At 46.5% G+C, this 19573-nt stretch overlaps 3 protein-coding genes across 3 annotated transcripts; 2 read left to right on the forward strand and 1 right to left on the reverse strand.

The window, feature by feature from the left end:
- Positions 1-2824: 2824 nt before the first annotated feature.
- LOC120659950 (ultraviolet-B receptor UVR8-like) lies at positions 2825-7562 on the forward strand. The gene is made up of 6 exons (XM_039938243.1): positions 2825-3812; positions 4730-4939; positions 5033-5143; positions 6114-6482; positions 6574-6681; positions 6884-7562. Exons 1-6 carry the CDS (start codon positions 3501-3503, stop codon positions 7223-7225), a joined length of 1452 nt encoding a protein of 483 aa, XP_039794177.1. The 5' UTR covers positions 2825-3500; the 3' UTR covers positions 7226-7562.
- Positions 7563-11086: 3524 nt separating this feature from the next.
- LOC120659951 (WRKY transcription factor WRKY71-like) lies at positions 11087-13508 on the forward strand. The gene is made up of 3 exons (XM_039938244.1): positions 11087-11460; positions 11780-11884; positions 12813-13508. Exons 1-3 carry the CDS (start codon positions 11150-11152, stop codon positions 13345-13347), a joined length of 951 nt encoding a protein of 316 aa, XP_039794178.1. The 5' UTR covers positions 11087-11149; the 3' UTR covers positions 13348-13508.
- Positions 13509-16215: 2707 nt separating this feature from the next.
- LOC120658763 (clathrin light chain 3-like) lies at positions 16216-17694 on the reverse strand. The gene is made up of 3 exons (XM_039936963.1): positions 17191-17694; positions 16936-17089; positions 16216-16833 (listed from the first exon to the last, which is right to left on the reverse strand). The coding sequence occupies exons 1-3, from the start codon at positions 17661-17663 to the stop codon at positions 16357-16359; spliced, it is 1104 nt and encodes a 367-aa protein (XP_039792897.1). The 5' UTR covers positions 17664-17694; the 3' UTR covers positions 16216-16356.
- Positions 17695-19573: the final 1879 nt, after the last annotated feature.

The raw sequence follows: 19573 nt of genomic DNA on the forward strand, positions 1-19573 counted from the left end.
ACGGAGGCTCAGGGCGAGCTGTGAGCAGAGACGGAGTGAATGATTCTTTTGCATTTGGGGCTTCCTTGTTAGGCTTTGTTGAATTGGGTCCATAAGTTGTATATGATACTCTCTCCGTGTCAAAATAAGTATAGTTTTTGGCATCCAAATTTTATCCCACAAAGAATGTAGTTTTAGCTTGTAATGAGATTCATCTAATTAAAGCAATACCAATTATACCAAGAAAGCATTGCATAGAAGAACGTATAGAGCGAATCAAATATTCAGTAGATATTATTTTTCTAGTTTCAATGTGTATACATTCACTAAGAATCTAGAAAACCAAATAAATAATACAGTTTTCAATCACAATTGGTAGAAGTAATTATGGGTAACAAAGTTATTTTTTTGAATAAGTAATGTGTTTGAAATTTTCTAAAACTACAATTTTTGTGCAATGAAGGGAGTATATACATCTATGAATACATGTTGATATTTTTCTCTAAATTTTGGGTATGCCTAGGCATACAGGGGCATACCCCTGGCTGTGACATCAGGTGAGCTCGGGGTTGGCTAGTTTACGGTCGACTTTTCAAACCGTTTTTTTCTTTTTTAGTAATTTTTTGTTGTTTTCTGATTTCAGAAAAAAAAATTCAAGAGAAAGATTGAAGAGATAGAAAAATTTTGACGAGAAAAATTTGAAAAACAAAATTCAAAAAAATTGAAGAGGAAAATTTTGCGCTTAGAACAAAAAATTTAGGTAAAATATTTTTGCATCCTAAAACAAAAAAGCTCAAAGTAAAAAAATTCCATCCAAAAAAAAGAAACTTGGGTAAAAAACTTTAATTTGGAAATAAAAGAAAAAAGAAAAAAAAGTAAAAGAAAAAGAAAAAAAAACATCGCTCGAGGAGTCACCGCCACCGTCTGCCCCCGCCGTCGGGGATTGTGCCGCCGGGGGACTCGCCGCCCCCGCCGCCGGGGAGCGCGTGGCCGCCACGCCGCGATCGGAGCCCCCCGCCGCCGCTAGTGGAGCTCGCCCGCCGCCACTGCGCCGTGCTGGCAGAGCTCCGCGCCGCCGCCGCGTTGCGAGCGGAGCTTCGCGCCGCCGCCGCCGGGAATTCGAGTGGGGTGAAGGGAAGGGACGGGGAGGGGAAGGGGAAGAGAAAGGGAGGAGAGTGCAGGAGTGGAATGAGATGGGAGGAAGAATGGAGGATAGATATTTTTAGGGAGAGACACCTCAACTTCGACCGTGAGTTATAAAAATTGCTCAGATGTAGATTCAAGAGTAAAATGCACCGTGGGCACCTAAACTTGCAGCGCTGTGTCAAATAGGTCCATAAACTTATAAACCAGACATTTAGCCCTTCGAACTTGCGAACCCGTTCACCCCAGGTCCAGCCCGGTTTTGCATAGCTTGCATTGCACTGTGCGGCCGGGATTTGCTACAGTAACCGCGGTTTTGTTTTTCTCTTTTCTAATTTATTTCGGCTAAATCTTCAAAAAAATCATAACTCTTCGATACGACATCGGATCAAGATGATTTTTATATGAAAATTGTAGCCCTCGACGAGATCTACAACTTTCTTATTTTGAATTTTTTTATTTGACGATGTTAAGGTGGTCAAAAAAATTCTATAAAATTACAGCACCATAATAATCGCGTACTTTTGCTTGTCGCATTAGAAAATTAATATATTTTTTGTTTGTTGTCAAATGAAGACACTTTGTATACCAAAATTTTAATACTTTTAACGATCTATATTCTTGTAGTTTTGAGTTTTTACATTTGAAGTTGTTAAGATGTCGATAAAACAGTATAAAGCCTGTTTTATCGACATCTTAACAACTTCAAATGTAAAAACTCAAAACTACAAGAATCTAGATCGTTAAAAGTGTTAAAATTTTGGTATATAAAGTTTCTTCATTTGACAACAAACAAAAAATATATTAATTTTCTAATGCGACAAGCAAAAGTACGCGATTATTATGGTGCTATAATTTTATATAATTTTTTTGATCACCTTAACATCGTCAAATGAAAAAATTCAAAACTAAAAAGTTGTAGATCTCGTTGAGGGCTACAATTTTCATATAAAAATCATTTTCATCCGATGTCGTATCGAAGATTTATGATTTTTCGAAGATTCGGCCGAAATAAATTAGAAAAGGAAAAAACAAAACCGCTAGCAAATACGGGGTTACTGTAGCAAATCCCGGCCGCACAGTGTCATGAAAGCCATGCAAAATCGGACTGGACCTGGGGTGAACGGATTCGCAAATTCGAGGGGCTAGATGTCTGATTTCTAAGTTCATGAACCTATTTGACACAGCGCTACACATTTAGGTGCTCATGTGTATTTTACTCTAGATTCAATATTGGGGGTGAGCTCGCTCCCGGGGGGCCAGCGCAGCTCGTGGTCCTCCTGCGTTCCTCCCGGAAAGCCGAATCGACGGCGGCCGCCCGGTCAGCCAGCGCCGCGCACCGCCCGGAGAGCGGAGAGAGAGACCACCACCCATCCCCATCCCACTTGTGGGCTGTGGCCTCTCGCGCCGCCCGCGACGCATCCTCCGCCAGTCCGCCTGAGGCGATAGTGGCCGCCACGTCCTTCTCCTCCCTCCCCCGCGCCTCCCCCCCGGGCACCGACACCCGGGCCCCGCCTCCTCCCCGACCACACGCCACGTCACGCTCAGCCACCAGCCAAGCCCCGTCGCCGACAGGTGGCCCCATGCCTCCCGGGCCCGCGGGCAGCTGCTCCCGCTCCACGCGCCTGGTGGGTGGCGGGCGGAGGCGCTCGCTGGTGGATGGATCCACGGCACACTTGCGGCGGCACCAGCCCGCCCTCCCATCACTCGCGTCGCGTCCCTCTCTTTCCCTCTCCTCCATCCCTTCGCGTGCGCACAAGAATTCCCTCTGCGTGCTGGCGCGGCGGCTCCCCTCTCTTTCCTCTCGCCTTCGTCTTCCCCCTTTCGGCTCCCCCCGCGGCGTAGCTTTTGGAGTCTGCGTTCGTCCGTCCGTGCGTGTGAGATCGCGTGCAAGCGCACGCACGCGCGCCGATTTTCGAAGAGTTGGGGGGCAAGGAATCCCCCGATTAGGAAAGATTCCCCGCTCCCACGCCTCAAATCCCATCCCCTGATCCCCCCAGCACGGCCGCCCTCGATTAGCTTCCGGTTGCTGCTGCCGAGGTCGGGATTGGTGCTGGAATTCGGTGCGGGGGAGCTGTTCCGCGCCCAATTCGGCCGCCCCCCTCCGCGCGATTCGATTGGTTCCCACCGGGGCTTGCTGCTTCCGCCGCCGGGGGTGCTCCCAGCTGCTCGAGCTGGGCGGCGGAGTCTCCGGGTGATACCCTCCGCTGCTCGATCTAATTCGGTCCCCAGCCGCCGCAGCTCCCCCGCCGCCGCTTCCTGCTGATTCCGGCGCCATTTCGACCCGCGCGGCCGGATCCTTGGATGATTCCGATCGATCCGGGACCAAGAGGACCAGGGCTTCGTCACCTCACCAGGGCCCCGGCGGCGGTGGATCCATGGCGGGGGAGAAGGCGTCGCGTGCGTTCTCCATCGAGGAGCTCCCGGGCCACCTCGTCGGGGAGGTCCTGACCTCCGGCAGGCTCACGGCCGCCGACCTCGCAAGGCTCGAGGCCACCTGCCGCGCGCTCAGGCCGCTCGCGGAGTACGCCGCGTCCAAGCTCTGCGTCGCGCGGGCGGCGTTCGCGGCCATGGGGCCCGCGGCGAGGGGGGACCTGCTGGAGCGGTGCGGGGGCAGCTGGAAGAAGGTGCTCAGGTTCCTTCAGTCCGTCGAGCAGTCGTCCGGCACAGTCGCGACCTCATCGGGCAGCGTGAGCGTCCTTCCTTTCTTCCTTCACTTACGTGGACTAAAAAATCTCAATCTTGATAGCGCTTGTATGGCCATTTGACTGCACTGTTGTGTAGAAATGCTTATTTCACATGTTACCCACCTTGGAGTAGTTAGCAAGACATTTTAATTTTGCATGGTTTGTATGTCTTAAACTGGATATTTATTATTGCATTAGATGACAAATTTACATGCTATTGCTAAGCTGCTAGAGATCATTTTTCTAGTTTTGAGCTGGAGGGTAGTTAACAACTTATCTCTGATTGACAATCATGGTAACATCCTGAAATTATAAGCTGGTATGCTTTTACTCGTTAGAAACAATACTAACATGAACATGGAGCACACTTACACTATGAAGCTTTCTGGAAGTGATTAATTGTTATGGAGAAAAATCTTGGTGAAATTGTATTGCTACTGTCATAATTACTTAAATATATGAGGTATACCTTCAATTCTTATATCTTGATGCAGCTGTAACCTCTCATAGTAAATATAGATGGCACACAATTCCTGGTTATAAGTCTAGCATTATGTCCAGACATTGCTAATCATCATGTTCATGTTGTTTATGATTCTCTTTATATATGTTTTTCAGAAAGAAACAAAATACCAAGTCGAAATGAGGAAAATGTAGTTTTCTTGTTTCTTGGACAATGGTTTCCCTGATCTTGGATGACATGGGAGTTTAGTAGTATGTTGAGGGCATTGCTAATTGTCAGTCTCATGTTTATTATTTTATTTATATATGTTTGCCACAAAGAAACCAGAATACCAGATGAGAAAAAAAATATTATGTTGTTGCTTGGATATAGGTTTACCTTGCATTGAAATAGCTACAAGTTTTTCGATATGTCCAAATTGTTTTCTCATACATGTGAACCTGCTGTATGTTTCCAGATGCAAGTAGCCACAGGAAGATATCACACACTTTTGGTCCGTGACTCTTCTCTCTATTCTTGTGGGTCCAGCTTGTGTGGTGTGCTAGGTCATGGCCCAGATACTACACAGTGTGCAGCATTCAGTCGGGTTTCCTTTCCATCACTTTCCCGTGTTATCAACATCTCTGCCTCGCACAACCATGCTGCTTTTGTTACGGAGTCTGGTGAGGTAATTGATGCTCTCAATGGAAGCTAGTTATGCATATTGGTGCATTACTATTTTTCTGTTGCCTTTCTGTCCTGAATAGTTTGGTCTAAATAGGTTTTCACCTGTGGTGATAATTCATCATTATGCTGTGGTCATGGTGAAGTGGGGAGGACGATATTTCGACCAACGCAAGTAGAAGCACTTAAAGGGGTTTCTTGCAAGCAGGTGTGACCACAAATCTTTCATCCTTTTGTGCTCTGTATCCAAGTGCACCTCTGATTATCTGACTTGGCATATCCACTTTCATTTCAAGACATAATGTACATTTTTTTCCTTGACAGTGATGCTTCTGTACTTGTTTCCATGACTGGTCTGCTAAGTGTTGATAAAATTGTACTGTGTCCTATCATTCTCTTGTAACTTTTTTTATGAGAAGTTGCTAACTTAGTGCTGAGATTTGTATTGACTGGGAAGCTAGCAGCAATGCAGCATGCTCAACAATGGTTTCTAGGGGGTTGATATTTTCACATGTTTCTCCCTTATTCTAGTTCTTGTTGAGAGCACATGCTAATCATTATGACTCACATGTTGAAGATTTGATCAGTAATTTCTCCATGTCGTGATGTTTTTTATATATGCCATCAGTGTAAAATTGATTTGACCATTGTTAATGATCCCTTCCTCGCGTAATCATGTGCATATGCACATATCTTAGGGAAGTCTCTCTGACGGCTCAGGCCATCAGGGCAAACCACCTAATTCTCTTACTTGTTTTTTGAGCAGGAGATTCTCATCTTTTCATCTTTTGCTAGTTCATTTTTATTAATTATCAAATCAGCACTTCTGAACCTTGAACTTATTTCTTTCGGGTTTCATCTCTAGCCTACCCCAACTTGCTTGGGAAAAAAGGCTATGTTGTTGTTGTTGTATCAAATCAGCACTTCTACTGAACACATATCATATCAGTCAGCATTTTACATGTATCTAGTTCATATTTGTTCTTATGATAAGATTTCTAAGGCTCTTAATTTCTGCACTTGCACCTATTATTTCCTTGTAGAAGCAATTGTTTGTTCTTAAATGTTATCATGGGTTCACTAATCTGCTAGCTTTTCTTCCAAGTGGTTAAGATCTTTCACTTTGTTTCTGCATTTCAATTTTCCCATTCTGATGCTATCTTGTTAACATTTGACAGGTCGCCACTGGTCTAAGTTTTACTGTGATTCTTACAAGGGATGGCCAAGTATATACATGTGGAAGTAACACACACGGCCAACTTGGCCATGGTGACACCATAGACAAGGCCACTCCAAAGATTATTGAATTATTTGAAGGCCCCACTCAAGTGGTGCAGATAGCAGCTGGGGCAAGCTACACATTTGCTGTAACAGACGATGGAACAGTTCATTCCTTTGGGTCTTGCACTAATTTCTGCCTTGGACACGGTGATCAGCATGATGAACTTCGTCCACGTGCCATCCAATCGTTTAAGAGGAGGAACATTCATGTAGTTCGTGTTTCTGCTGGAGATGAGCATGCTGTGGCCCTCGATGCTCTGGGACACGTGAGTATATATTGTATTGTGTCGATTCGGTTATATATTCTGAATTTAATTTCTCCCCAGACAGAAGTTTAAAAAAATCTTTACTTTGCAGGTTTATACATGGGGCAGAGGATACTGTGGAGCCTTGGGCCATGGTGATGAGAATGATAAAACTAGCCCAGAATTGATCAGCAGTCTGAAGAGCCAAGTTGCTGTGCAGGTCTGTTTAACATGCTTGCATATGCCCTGTCGATAGCTAGAGAAGAATGAAGCTGCAAAGTTTTTATTTAAACAGTTTAAAGCAATTCTTCTTTACACTGATATATGATGCAAATTGTTCTAATTAAAATGCTGCTTGTAGCAGTGTAGGACCATGCCTATCAGTTTCATGTGTAAAAATCGTTCACATTTTCTTGAATTAGGTATGCGCAAGGAAGAGAAAGACCTTTGTTCTCACAGATGAGGGCTCAGTTTATGCATTCGGATGGATGGGCTTTGGGAGTTTAGGGTTTCCTGACCGAGGATCATCTGACAAAGTAATGAAGCCCCGCGTTCTCGAGAGCCTGCGGGGTCACTATGTCTCCCAAATAAGTACCGGACTATATCACACTGTTGCTGTGACAAATAAAGGCATTGTATTTGGGTTTGGGGACAATGAACGAGCGCAACTTGGGCATGAATACATTCGTGTGTGCTTGAAACCTACTGAGATAATGTTCCAGAAGACTATGGAAGATATAGCGATCGCGGCACCTAGTGGTTGAATTCAAGACCCAAAACCACCATTTTGGACACTGTTGCCTGCATATGTTGTATTTATAAGGTATTCTTCTCGGCAACTGTATTTTATACTGTGATTTGTGAGTAATTGGGTGAACAGAAGAAGATCGAGGTTGGAGGACAGTGTTGTGTAGCTAAAGAAGCATATAGTCTAGTAATGTGTGATGTATTGAATAATTTAACCCACCATTTTTCCTCTATAAAATATTGGTGTGTTTGTAATCTTTTGTCTCCATTGTTTCTTGGCTGTGCCCTATCAAGTGTTGAGTAAGTAGTGTTCGCTGACCCTGCTGTTTATTATAGCTGAAGATTATAGCTTAAGTTTGCTAGTTTCTCTATCACCTTGAGCATTGTGATCCCCCTGTTTTCAATTGTGCAGATCAGCACGTGCATTTCTTAGCTGGAAAACAGTGACACACAGATGGAAATTACTTGCGTGCTTAGCCAAATGGCGTGTTATTAAGCTGTCTTATCTATCAATTCATGTGCACGTCCTGCACATGCTGGAAGACAACTCTGGATGCCTAACCATAGCATGGGATTGCATTTCATGTATTTGTCCCAATAGGCAACGCATGACGTGGTTTGCTCAAATTAACAAGCATTCGAATTCGTCACCATGTTTTCATATTGTGCAACAAAATAATCATCAGCCCGACAGAAGGAACGTTAAAAAAAAAACCTTTTCATTGTTTCCGAGACTTGAGGCAATGACTTACAAGTCCAAAATGCGGCAGAAGGCATAGATTAGGGCTATGAAGCAAGTAGAGGATGTGAAATATTATCACATTAATTTACTTTAGTGTTGGATTTCGCTGCATGCGAAGAAGATCTTCGGTTGGTTTCGATAACCAACCCTCTCACCCAGATGGAAGGAAAACATCCTATACATGGTTTTTAACCATTTGTATTGACCTTTTTTTATACGTAGAGAATGACATGTGTATGTTATATTTCCTTTCCTTCGCAATATAAGATATATACTAAAAATGAGGTAAGTGTAGTCTGTGAGATACCAAGTGGTAGAAAGTACACTCCTATCTAATTATGCGATTATCCAAAAAGGTTTCAAATGTTCCCACGGATGGGAGCTGGTTCGTCCTAGTCTCTTATTAGACCAGTCCCAACCCTCGTACTAGGATGATTTTCATAGCATCAATGAGAATGTTGCATAAATAATTTGGTGACACAGCAAGTGAGTTAACGAGAAAAAAGATAGACATGATTTCTTATGCAAGACGCCATGTCTACACAAGAATCAAGAAAGGGAAAAGAGTGATAGGATGAGATAAGGAGAGAGAGAAGAGAGAGGATTGGATGAGATTTATTTTTTTATTTATCATATAAACTATGCATTGGGAAGGTAGTATCTATGAGTAGTTTTTTACTCTTAAACACTCCGTGACCTTACCGCCTTAGCGATAAGCCCCTGTTCGGCTGGCGGGAGAAGCCTGTTCGGTGGCTGCTCCAGCGGCTGCTCTAGCCAGCCACTTATTTCCAGCCGAACGGGGCGAAGATGTGCCCTCCAGTGATTGGATCACTGGTTGCTATCTTGACTGACCCCTGCTGAATAAAGTGCAATTTGTTAGTATTAAAAGAGAACAAAGTGCACTGATTTTACAATCCCAGTCACCTACCCTCAAGAGTCAAGAAGACAGAATCGGGTTAATTAAAGAGAGGTAGCTCCTCCTCGCTCGTCCGCGTTTCGCGGCTTGCGGTGCCCTCTGCTTCTCGCCACGTCATGTACAGGGGCGTAAGATGGATGGGTCTGGTGTTGCTGTAGGAACTGGGTTGCTCCATGCTCCCTGACCATAATGCACCACGTCACAGTTGCTGGCGCATGCTTTTAGCCCATCTGTTATTTTCATGGGCCGATTCTAGCCAGCTGCCTCGAACGAACCACAACACTCACGGAGCATTCAAGTGTAAAAAATCAGCGGCTGCATATCTCACCTGACATATCTCAGTTTATGTGCATGTACTCCAACTAAAAAAATTTGTATTTCACAAACTAATTATCTAAATCAAATTATGATTACACCATAGTGATCTTTGTGTTAAGACTTTCAAAACTAGATCACACTTGCCTACGTTTAAAAAAATATTTAAAATATTTTTTGCTCTAAAACATTTTTTAGAATATTTTTCTTAGAATATGAAATTTTATTTTTGGAATAATTTATTTTATCTTTAAACAATCTTTCTATGATGAACATTTTTACATCTCCTTAGTAACAACACAATCAAAATATTGTTGTCTTTCTAAAACAATTTTTAATTTATTTTTAGAACATCTTTTATGATGCAAGTTCATGGGTGCACATCCAGCGGGCCACGGTGGACCGACCTCCTGCGGCGACGACGGTTGATGTCGTGCGTGTTATGTATAGACGCCCCGCGAAAAAGTAACTAAAGTCTAGAGTCTGCTGGATTCATTCGCTAGCGAAGTCAGTTGGATCAAGAGAGCTGGCAATTCTGCAATAAAGATAGAAAAGACTATCGTAAGAAAAGATCGACCTTATAAACATAAATTTGTTTTCTTCAACATGTCAAGTAATACCATGGTAACTAACATGTTTATTTTTCAGGTTTCACTACTCCTCTAACAAGAAAATCATCAATAAGCTACTGCTTGATAAAGACACTGGAAGCAAAGCTCGTGGTTGTGAACATGGCATTTCCAAATCTAGGTATCTCCTTGCTACAAACTGTAAATAAAATAGATAGACCGACTAGATCATGGCTGCACTTGATCGTAAAGCATTATCTTTATTAGTCGTCACCAAGTTGGACATTTGGTATATCATAGTATCTATAAAATTGATAGTGCATATATCATTTATACTAATGTAAGCATCTTCCTCTACTTAGCAATGCAAAAATATATCTGATTTTGCATATTGCTGCCCTATTTACATATCCTTCTGCTTATATAATTTGCCTATCTAGACAACAGCCTTCCTCTCAAGTTGAATGTCAACATAGAATTTCTAATAATTCTTTACATGTGCCTCTTTATTGTTTTATATCTTTCTCTTCCAAATTGTGAGTATATGTGAGAGACATAGCCATAGGTACCATAGAGATGCTTCTGATCACTTTAATTTTTTTTCAACATCAGATCCTCATTCAAATATGGCTGCCTCCTCAAAATATTAGATTTATTGTAAACTCTTCGTGCGGCTATTAACAAGCTCTATAGCAACTAACTATCGATCCTATATTTACAGTTCCAAATGACGATGCTTAGAAGGAAGAAGGGGATCAGCTTATTTTATGTTTACACAGTTCCAACCATGCCTTGATCTGCATTTGATGCCCTGCTGCTTGGTGCTATATATATTTAGGCATTTTATATGAAGGGCAGGCCTGGTGCAGTTGGTTGAGCGCTTGCTCACCGAAGTGCCAGGTCGTGAGTTCGAGCGGCCTCCCCGCAATTTACTGTGGGGGTAAGGCTTGCCCATATATTTCCCTTCCCCAGACCCCACTCGAGTGGGAGCCTCTGGGGTCTGCCCTTTATAACCTGGTGTTTTCAACATCAGTGAAACTCTTTTGGATACCAGATGACTACAAAGTGTGTTATCTCCTCCTTTTAATATCTTAGTACTCCACTCTTATTTGGATCAGTATTCTAAGTTATCTGTTAAAATATTTGGTAGCTACTAATACTGATTTGTTAAATATAATTTATGGTTTTCACAGCACCTATGAGCTGCAGATCCCATTCAATCAATAATATTAATATTATTAGAATAATTGCATGGAATATTGGATACTGTATGCAACTCGTGATCGGGCGCGCAAAGCGCGCATTATGTTCTAGTATCTTAACACAATAGTCATCATCTTCACATCTTCATCTCTTCGAGCAACACAGATTGGGCGATCTTCAAGTTTCAGTTTGAGAGATGGCTGCCGGCCCGGGTGGCGCAACGGTGGAGCGGTTCATCGTCGGAGCTCAGAAGTCAACCAACCAGCTCAAAGGTTGTGCTGGCCGAGCTACTTCCGGCTGCTGGACTAGGCGCTCGCGCCGGAGCAGGATCCCCTGGCAGCGCCGTGGAGGCCCTCCTGTCAGACATCACGGATTCGCTTTCTCAAGCGCTCGCGTCTCTGCGGCTCAGCGCGCTGGACACGCAGCGATCGCCATGGCAGAGTTCTACTGGTGCCGCCGCCGCCGCCGGCCCCGATCAGCGCCAAGGAGAAGTGGTCAACGGGTCAGGTATTGCTCCAGATCCAGCATCATTTTTCAGCTATTTGACTACAATTTTTGGTAATATGCCCTTTGTTTAATCTTGATGCTATAAAATTTATAGGTATTGCTCCAGATCCAGCATCATTTTTCAGCTATTTGACTACAATTTTTGGTAATATGCCCTTTGTTTAATCTTGATGCTATAAAATTTATCATGGCAATCCACAGGAGAGCCTTTTTGTTTCTTGACGCCTTGTGGTTTTATTTTGGTTCGGTCCTATTTTTCTGAATTTGGGCACCAGTTCTGGTGTTCTTGGGTTTTGACCTCGTCATGGTCGTGATCCAGGACGGATGGAGCGTGCCGAATGATTGTACTACAACATGGAGTTCAAGATTCCTACACATGGAGGAAGTACGGGCAGAAGGAAATTCTCGGCGCTAGATTTCCAAGGTATTTCTCATGCCGTCACACATTTTTAGAAAGGGGAACCGAACGGATTAGAAAGAAGAATTTTTGCTGAAATTCATATATGAATCCATGAACCAGGTCATACATTTTTAGAAAAAAAAATAAAGTTCCAACCTTTTGCATCATCCAACGCACACGGATGATACTGGTCACATACACCATCAAGAGAAAATTCAGGGGGATTACAGCATTCATGGATACAGAGGCCAGGATATTATTACTTTTTTTATGGCAAAATAGCTATTTTAGTTCCTCGACATTATTGTAAGGATCAAATTCACCCGTGAACTTTTAAATGAGCCAATATAGTCCCTCAATTTTCATTTTAGGGTCAAATATGTCCTTATGCTAATATTATACTCCAAAATAATATGAAATAAATGCAAAAAGTCTGTTTTACTCTTGGCTTCTTCTTCCCCTCCTTAATTTTCACTCTTCATGCACCCACAATACAATGCGGTGCATGGATAAATAAAATTCTATGTTCCAAATTTAACACTTGTGATGTTCAACACTTAGATACATTGTCCATGCTACTACACTGATTTTCTTCCATTGGCTAAATATTTTTAGTAATAATAAACTGCTGAGAAGTTTAGAAGGGGAAGAAACAAGGGTAAATAGGACTTTTTGCATGAATCTCATGTTATTATGAAGTATAATATAGCACAAGGATGAGTTTGATCAAAAAATGAAATTTTAGGGGCTATATTGACCTATGTGAAAGTTGAGGGATAAACTTGACCCTCATATCAAAGTTGAGGGACTAAAATATCTATTTTGCCTTTTTTCACTAAATAGAAAAATTTCTTACCTATTGAAACTACTCCAGTCGAGAGACGTGCCGCAGCCATTGCATCGGAGACGCAACGATTTCCCCTCATGAAACCGTGTTGCATGGCTCTTGCAGGAGTTACTTCAGATGTGGCCGCAAGCCCGGCTGCCCTGCGCGGAAGCATGTCCAGCAATCCGACGCCGATCCATCCAAGCTTGAGCTCACCTACTTCGCCGCGCACACCTGCGACGACCCACCACCGCCGTCGTCGTCACCACACATTGTGCCGTGCCCGGTGCGCATCTCCGGGACCGCCGATGTTCTTCTGCCAGTTGCCGCCGTTCCGGCAGCTCCGTCTAGCACACAGCATGATCCCGTTCCTGATGGCACGACCTTCACACCGTCGATGGGGGCGGAGCAAGCCGAGCTGCTCTTCATACCTTCGCCGGCGTGCTCACAGTCGGAGCTGCTGCCCGCAGAAATAGCCAAGGTCGAACGGCAAGGTCCGCCGGTGTGGATGGAGTACGGCCTGGAGGCAGAGCAAGACGATGAGCCTGTCACTATTTCCGACTTTGTTGTGCCTTTTTTTTTGAGCAATCTGGTTTGCGAGAGCATGACGATGAGTCTGCCTTCTTTATGGTGCCTGAGATGTACCGTTCGTGTAGTGTAGTATAAAAGGACTGTAACCACGTTTCAAAAAAAAAAAGGACTGTAACCTGCCCTGCCTGTATTGTGGTGCAATTTCTGTGAATGAAACAAAACCTCGGTTGGAAATTTTGGAAAAATTGCTCACATGCTACCGGTTAAATCCTAAATTACTGTAGTGCCGCACGTGCCTGACACATTAATAATATATAACCTATATATTATGAGTTTTTAAGTGGCATATGAGGAAATAATCCTCGATCACCCTTTTTAGGCAAACCAAAAGTAATGCTACAAGTCTATCAGATTGCAAAAAATGAGAGAGAGAGAGAGAGAGAGAGAGAGAGAGAGAGAGAGAGAGAGAGAGAGAGAGAGAGAGAGAGAGAGAGAGAGGAAAGTTTTAGATAGTGGTGACAGTCGGAGTTTTATGTGTGGTTTTCAACATTTCTTCATATAATATATATATTACGATCACTATCTAATTACCTTAATGTGGAAACATTTATGGACGTAGGCTCTGCAGGCTATTAGCCCACATAATTGAATTGGCATTGATCTCAGTATACAACTCATCATAGCCTATGACTCACCATGTGTGCTAAAGAATAATATATGTCACTCACTAAACTAACATGTCTGGTTGCGGTTGATGATATGGTTCAGGAGTGATACGTTATTTTTTCAGAATACAAGTGGAATATTTGTAACATTTGCAAGTGGGGTCTATATTCCCTACCCTCTAGCCTCATTATGCATTGTGAGTGGCACCACACAAAATGCGGATGAATAAGGGTAGACCGTAGTATATTCCACAAATCCCTACAGTGACAGTAGTTGCAGGCTTGCAGCGCGGTGGTATGTGCGATCTCCACGCAAGAGCAGCAAATTAACTTTCCATGAGGCCTAGTACGCCCAAGTACGACATCTTGGAACCTCGCTACCACCGCCGAGGCATCTGATAGTTCTTCACAACCACAAAGTATCCAGGAAACAATTTGTTCACCACTGGTAGAAGCATTGGTTTGGACAGCGCCAAGGATCAACCGTATTCAGACCAGAAATAAAACGGTTCCTCTGCTTGAATGCCTGAAGGTTGCAAGGGTCAGGCTCCAGGTACAGGTACACCCGTTTCTAGTACAAGAGCCGCTGAAAGCAGTGTACATATTTGATATTCGTATCATCAAGTCGGGATGGGGCATGGGGGAGGTGGAGATTCACTACTACATTATTATTTTTAGAGATGGTTGAAAATTAATTTCAGAGGCTGGCAGAGGCAACCGCCTCTGAGCAATTGTCTCTGATAATGAAGCATTTTCAGAGGCGGTTGCCCCGCCCGCCTATGAAAATCGGACTGAAAAACAAAAAAACGGGATGGACCCGCCGAGCCCATCACGGGCCTGGCCGAGCCCATCTACGCCGCCCCCGTCGGCTGCGGCCGCCCACTGCCGCGGCCCCAGCTCGCCGTGGCCGCCGCCCGCCGCGGCCGCCCGCCGCGGCCGCCGCATGTCGCGGTCCGGCCGCCATGGGCAGCAGCACCGCCGCTGCCAGCCACCACACGGATCCGCACGGGGGAGGACGGATCCGCAAGGGGGACGCCGGATCCGCGCGGGGGACGACCGGTGCAGGGAGAAGGGGCCGGGCTACCGCCGCGCCGGAGAAGCCACCGCCCGGCGCAGGGAGGAGGGGCCGGGCCGCCGCCGCCCGGTGCAGGATCCGCCACCCTAGAGAGCGCCGGCCCCTGCTTCCGTGGCCGGAGTGCCCTCGTACGCGGCCAAGCCATCATAGCCGCCGCCGGGACAGGTGCTCGGGGGAGAAGGGAGAGGGGCGCGCGGGCCGGATCCGCCGCCGCACTGGCCAGTGCGGGAGAGAGGGGGGAGGGAGAGAGATTGGTTAGGGTTTGGCTGGGTATGAATTTTTAATGGGCTCGGCCCATTAACTGAGGCGGGCTGTTGTAAATGTAAAGGCTCTGAAAATACGATGATTAATAGAAGCGGTCGAGTTAAAGTTGGCCGCCTCTGTTAATGGATTTTCTGAGGCGGTTTTGGTAACCGTCTCAATCAATAAGAAATGACCGTCTCTGTTAATGCTGGGCATTAACAGATGTGATTGTTTTTTGTGCCCGCCTCAGAGCTCTTAAAAAAAGATTGTTGTTAATCAGTTTTTTTGTAGTAGTGACTGCAGCAGAGAAAAAAAATCGGAGGTGTCGGATAAACGTGTTTATCATATTTCTCAGAAATTTATCGGATTTGCCGTTTCTCTTTCAGAAATTATCGGATTTGTTGTTTCTCTTTCGGACGAAGTTTTTAAAAACATTTTCTAAAATAATCTAAATGATCTCCAAACAATCTAATATGGAAAACAAGACATCACAATGTTTAGAAATGAGAAGATATGTAGCTTTGGAGGTAAGGGGTGAGTACGAATTCAAAAATTACTGAGAAATTTTGTCAAACCGGTCACCACTGATAACAGTTTTCTCGGAATTTTTTCGCCCATAAAATTTTCCCTGGTGCGCGCATGAGCCCTCCATATTGCGCGCACGCACCTTGCAACACGGAATTTGTTGATGAGCATTCACAAGGGACACCTCAAGAACAAAGTTGAAAGCAAAACTCAAAAGCACAGCATCCGAGTCTCTCTTCAGGCTAAGGTGAACTATATAGACGTGTACGAAAAAACGAACCAGTAAGGGGAAAAACTGAAAGCACATCACCTGAAGATATAACCTAGTCATCAGTGCCATCTTAATTATTATAGAATACAATTTAAAAAAATCTGATGAATCCAACCTTTTCAGGGATCAGAGAGGAAAAAAAAACTCTTCTGAGTCTACAGCAATACCAGCCTCTAATAATCCTTAAGGACTAAACTGAAACTAGTGGGAACCAGATAGCTACTTCTAGCTCAGAAAGCTGCACTAAACAAACGTACCAAAAATGTCCACGGCTCAAGAACAATATTTCCAGGCCGATGTTGTTATTAACAGGATGTCCACGACTAGCTAGATAGCTTTATCTTCATCGGCACATGGCGATCACTTCTTCACCGGCTGCTCTGGTTCCTTGCTCGCCGGCGCTCCAGTTGCCGCCGGTGGAGCACCAGCAGCAGCATCGGCGCTCACGGCCCCCTTCTCGCCGGCGTCCGTCTTCTTCTCGGCGTCTCCAGCTGCCTGCTTATTACCATCTTTCTTACCGTCTATCTTGGCGTCCTTGTCGCCATCCGTCTTCTTCCCCTCGTCCTCCTTGTTGGCCGCCGGCGGCGGCGGCGGCGCCATGTGAACCGGTGGGTTCTGCTTGAGTTTCATGAGCACCTGGCGCATGCGGGAGAGGTCGGTGGCCTTGCCGGGCTTGGGGCCCTGCACCACCACGATGCCGGGCTTCCGCTCCTGCTCCTTCTTCTTGCCCCTCTTCTCCAGGCCCGGGATCTCGTGCGGCACCAGCTCCGCGATCGCCTTCCAGCAGTTCTGCCGGTCCGCCTCCTTGTGGAACCTGTCCTGGTTCGCCAGGGAAAGCTGTGGTTTGGTTGGTTCAACACGAGCATCAGGATTTATATACATAATATATATTGCGTTCATTTCACTTGATCTTTCGTGGCGGTTCATGTACGGTTGTACCTTCTCCCTGTCTCTGTTCTGCTCTCGCTTCGTGTCGCAGTTCATCCTGCGCTTGTCGAGGAAGGACTTCTTGAACTCATCTGCTTCCGCGATGATCGCGTTGCGCCGCTCCCTCTCCTTCCGTTCCTTCTCCTCCAGCATCAACGTGTTCTGGCTGCAAATGAAATCACGCCATCCCATTTGCAGTTTGCACTAATCTCGGATTCAGAAATTAACCAACCTGATCGTCGCGGTACGGCAGAACGGATCACTCACCGGCGCCACTCTCGGCGGAGGATGCCCTCCTCCCTCATGGCCTCCGGCGGCGGCAGGACGGGCCCGTCGTCGGCAGCCGCGCCGAACAGGTCTTCGTCGAGGAGGCCGCCGCCGCCGCCGATGCCCCCTCCCACTCGGCCGTGCGCGGCGCCGTCCATCACGTCCTGGGCGCCCATGACATGCTCCACGCCTCGCGCCGCGTCGTCGGCGTACCCGTACGCGCCATGGGCGCCGCCGTTGGAATCCGGGGGCATGCCGAGGCCGAAGCCACCGTCGCCCGCGATGCCTCCTAGGTCGTCCTCGGAGACGGCAGTGCCGAACGACGAGTAGGACGCGGCGAAGCGGTGGCCGCGGCGCATGCCGAGCCCCGCCTGCTGCTCGCCGCCGTCCGGGATGACGGCAGGGTCGAAGGGGGCTGGCGGTAGACCGTCGTCATCGCCTACGACGGCCGCGACGGAGTCGAAGGAGGACATGATCGCTCGCTCGTCGTGTCTTGGTTTGGGAGGTTTTGGATCCGACAAGAATGGAGTGGAGCTGAAGGCATGGTGCACCACATGCTGCCAAGTACACAGGTAAATGACGACCGTTATTTTCTCGCGCGCAGCCGCAAGTGGCGCCAAACTTTCTTCACCTCGTTTCCTTATTTCCTCTTGAAATTCGGAAATTTCTTTCACAAAAAATCATTTCTTTTCAAACATCAGTACAATGTCCGGTGAAATCCGCTCTTTAGGCGGCACTCAAACGAATGTCCGGTACACTCCAATTGATTGTGTATCGACGTCCGAAAACGGACACACGATGCTCGAAGTCATTATGTTGCGAAGTCATTTCTAAGAAATAAATATTAATTACTCATTATGTATCATTAATAAGTAAACATTATTTACTCATTATGAATCATTAAATACGTCATTAGAGTATCAGAATAATACAATAATAATATAAAATAAATACCAAGTATACATCTTTGTTTCACTTTCAATAATTATTGTCGGGTACGATGATTAGGGGCACCCAAATCAGGGGACTAAAATTGCCCAAAAATGCAAACACGTGTTTGGCAACCGGGCCCACGAAGGCCTAAAGCCTCCTTCCAATCTGGAAGAAAGAAAAGGACTCAAAGAAGCTCAACACGCGGCCCACGTACGCAGTGCGGCCCATCCGCACCCCCCTCGGACCCGCGGGTTGATCTCCGCCTCGCTCGAGGGCTCCCCGTCGAAGTCCTCGACCGCGCCCCGCGCCTCCGCCTCGCTCGAGGGTCGCGAGCCTGCCCTCGAGAAAGCAGAACGTCTCCGCCTCGCTCGAGGCTACCCTTCGATGGAAAGGACAAACGGCCCTTCCGCTCACCCGCCCGCCGTACGGAGGCATTAATTCCAACCACTCCTCCACAGCGCCCGGGTCAGACGGCGTCAGGCCGCCATTCCCCACAGTGGCTGTGATCGGAGTCTCGTCCGCCAACTCCGGTCACTGCTCCGCCATTCCGGATGCTGTGGCGACACTGTAGAAACCTGCGACGCAGTGCAAGACGTGCTCGGCACTGCTCCAGCTACTATACTGCCAACTCCCCATACCTCCTTCGTACTTTTCCTTCCGCGGAGCCTTCGAACGGCATGGGCACGACCCGCGGAAGCGGCTCCGGCCTTGACCAGGACAAGACCCTGGCCTGTAGGACCCTCGGAACGCCGCCACGCCACGCCTGGAGTACGGTACCCCCCACAGCAACGACCACGCCGCCCGCTGGAGCCGCCAGCACGCCGGCGCGATCTCCGCAAGACCAAGAACGATGCCCAAGACGACTGCCACGCCCAGCGCCATACCCCACAGTGTACTTACCACAGTGTACTTACCACAGTGCTCGATCACTGCACCCCCGTGATTCGAGGAGAAGACGGCAACTTCCACGATCCCCTGTGCATGTACATCATCCCTCCTTGTGTCTGTAAAAGGAGGAGGCGGGCTTTCCCTTAAGGGGGTCGGCCCATTCGGTAGAACACAACGCTCAGCACTACTCACAGAGCACATACGCTCTTCTGAGCCCCGATATTGGCACTCGCCTCAATCAACTCCTCCTCTAGCAAAAGACTTGGGAGCTTCCCTCCCTCTCTCGCCTCGCTTGTACCCCCTACTACAGGCACCCCCGGTGCAAGATAGTACAGTACTCTCGCACACCCCTTTGCTGGACGTACGGCCCCATAGCCGGAACCAGAATAAATCCGTGCATTACTGTGTTGCCTCTTGCAACAACATTTGGGATGAGAAACACGCAGCATCATCACTAGTTCGGTCCGGCCCGCCGGGTCAGAACACCGACAGTTGGCGCGCCAGGTAGGGGTACTGCGTGATATTTTCACTTTTGTTCCCATTTGATCTCCAGGGATGGCGA

The sequence above is a fragment of the Panicum virgatum genome, chromosome 2N, assembly GCF_016808335.1.
Source record: "Panicum virgatum strain AP13 chromosome 2N, P.virgatum_v5, whole genome shotgun sequence".
NCBI lineage: Eukaryota > Viridiplantae > Streptophyta > Magnoliopsida > Poales > Poaceae > Panicum > Panicum virgatum.

What these genes read in the sequence shown, in the direction of transcription:
- LOC120659950 (XM_039938243.1), top strand. Translation starts at nt 3,501, where the DNA reads ATGGCGGGGGAGAAGGCGTCGCGTGCGTTCTCCATCGAGGAGCTCCCG. An exon ending in TTGTTACGGAGTCTGGTGAG is followed by an intron (nt 4,940 to 5,032) that starts GTAATTGATGCT and finishes TGGTCTAAATAG; the next exon opens with GTTTTCACCTGTGGTGATAA. An exon ending in AGAGCCAAGTTGCTGTGCAG is followed by an intron (nt 6,682 to 6,883) that starts GTCTGTTTAACA and finishes TTCTTGAATTAG; the next exon opens with GTATGCGCAAGGAAGAGAAA.
- LOC120659951 (XM_039938244.1), top strand. Translation starts at nt 11,150, where the DNA reads ATGGCTGCCGGCCCGGGTGGCGCAACGGTGGAGCGGTTCATCGTCGGA. An exon ending in AGAAGTGGTCAACGGGTCAG is followed by an intron (nt 11,461 to 11,779) that starts GTATTGCTCCAG and finishes GTCGTGATCCAG; the next exon opens with GACGGATGGAGCGTGCCGAA. An exon ending in CTCGGCGCTAGATTTCCAAG is followed by an intron (nt 11,885 to 12,812) that starts GTATTTCTCATG and finishes TGGCTCTTGCAG; the next exon opens with GAGTTACTTCAGATGTGGCC.
- LOC120658763 (XM_039936963.1), bottom strand. Translation starts at nt 17,663, where the DNA reads ATGTCCTCCTTCGACTCCGTCGCGGCCGTCGTAGGCGATGACGACGGT. An exon ending in CTCCGCCGAGAGTGGCGCCG is followed by an intron (nt 17,090 to 17,190) that starts GTGAGTGATCCG and finishes TTTCATTTGCAG; the next exon opens with CCAGAACACGTTGATGCTGG. An exon ending in AGAACAGAGACAGGGAGAAG is followed by an intron (nt 16,834 to 16,935) that starts GTACAACCGTAC and finishes ACCAAACCACAG; the next exon opens with CTTTCCCTGGCGAACCAGGA.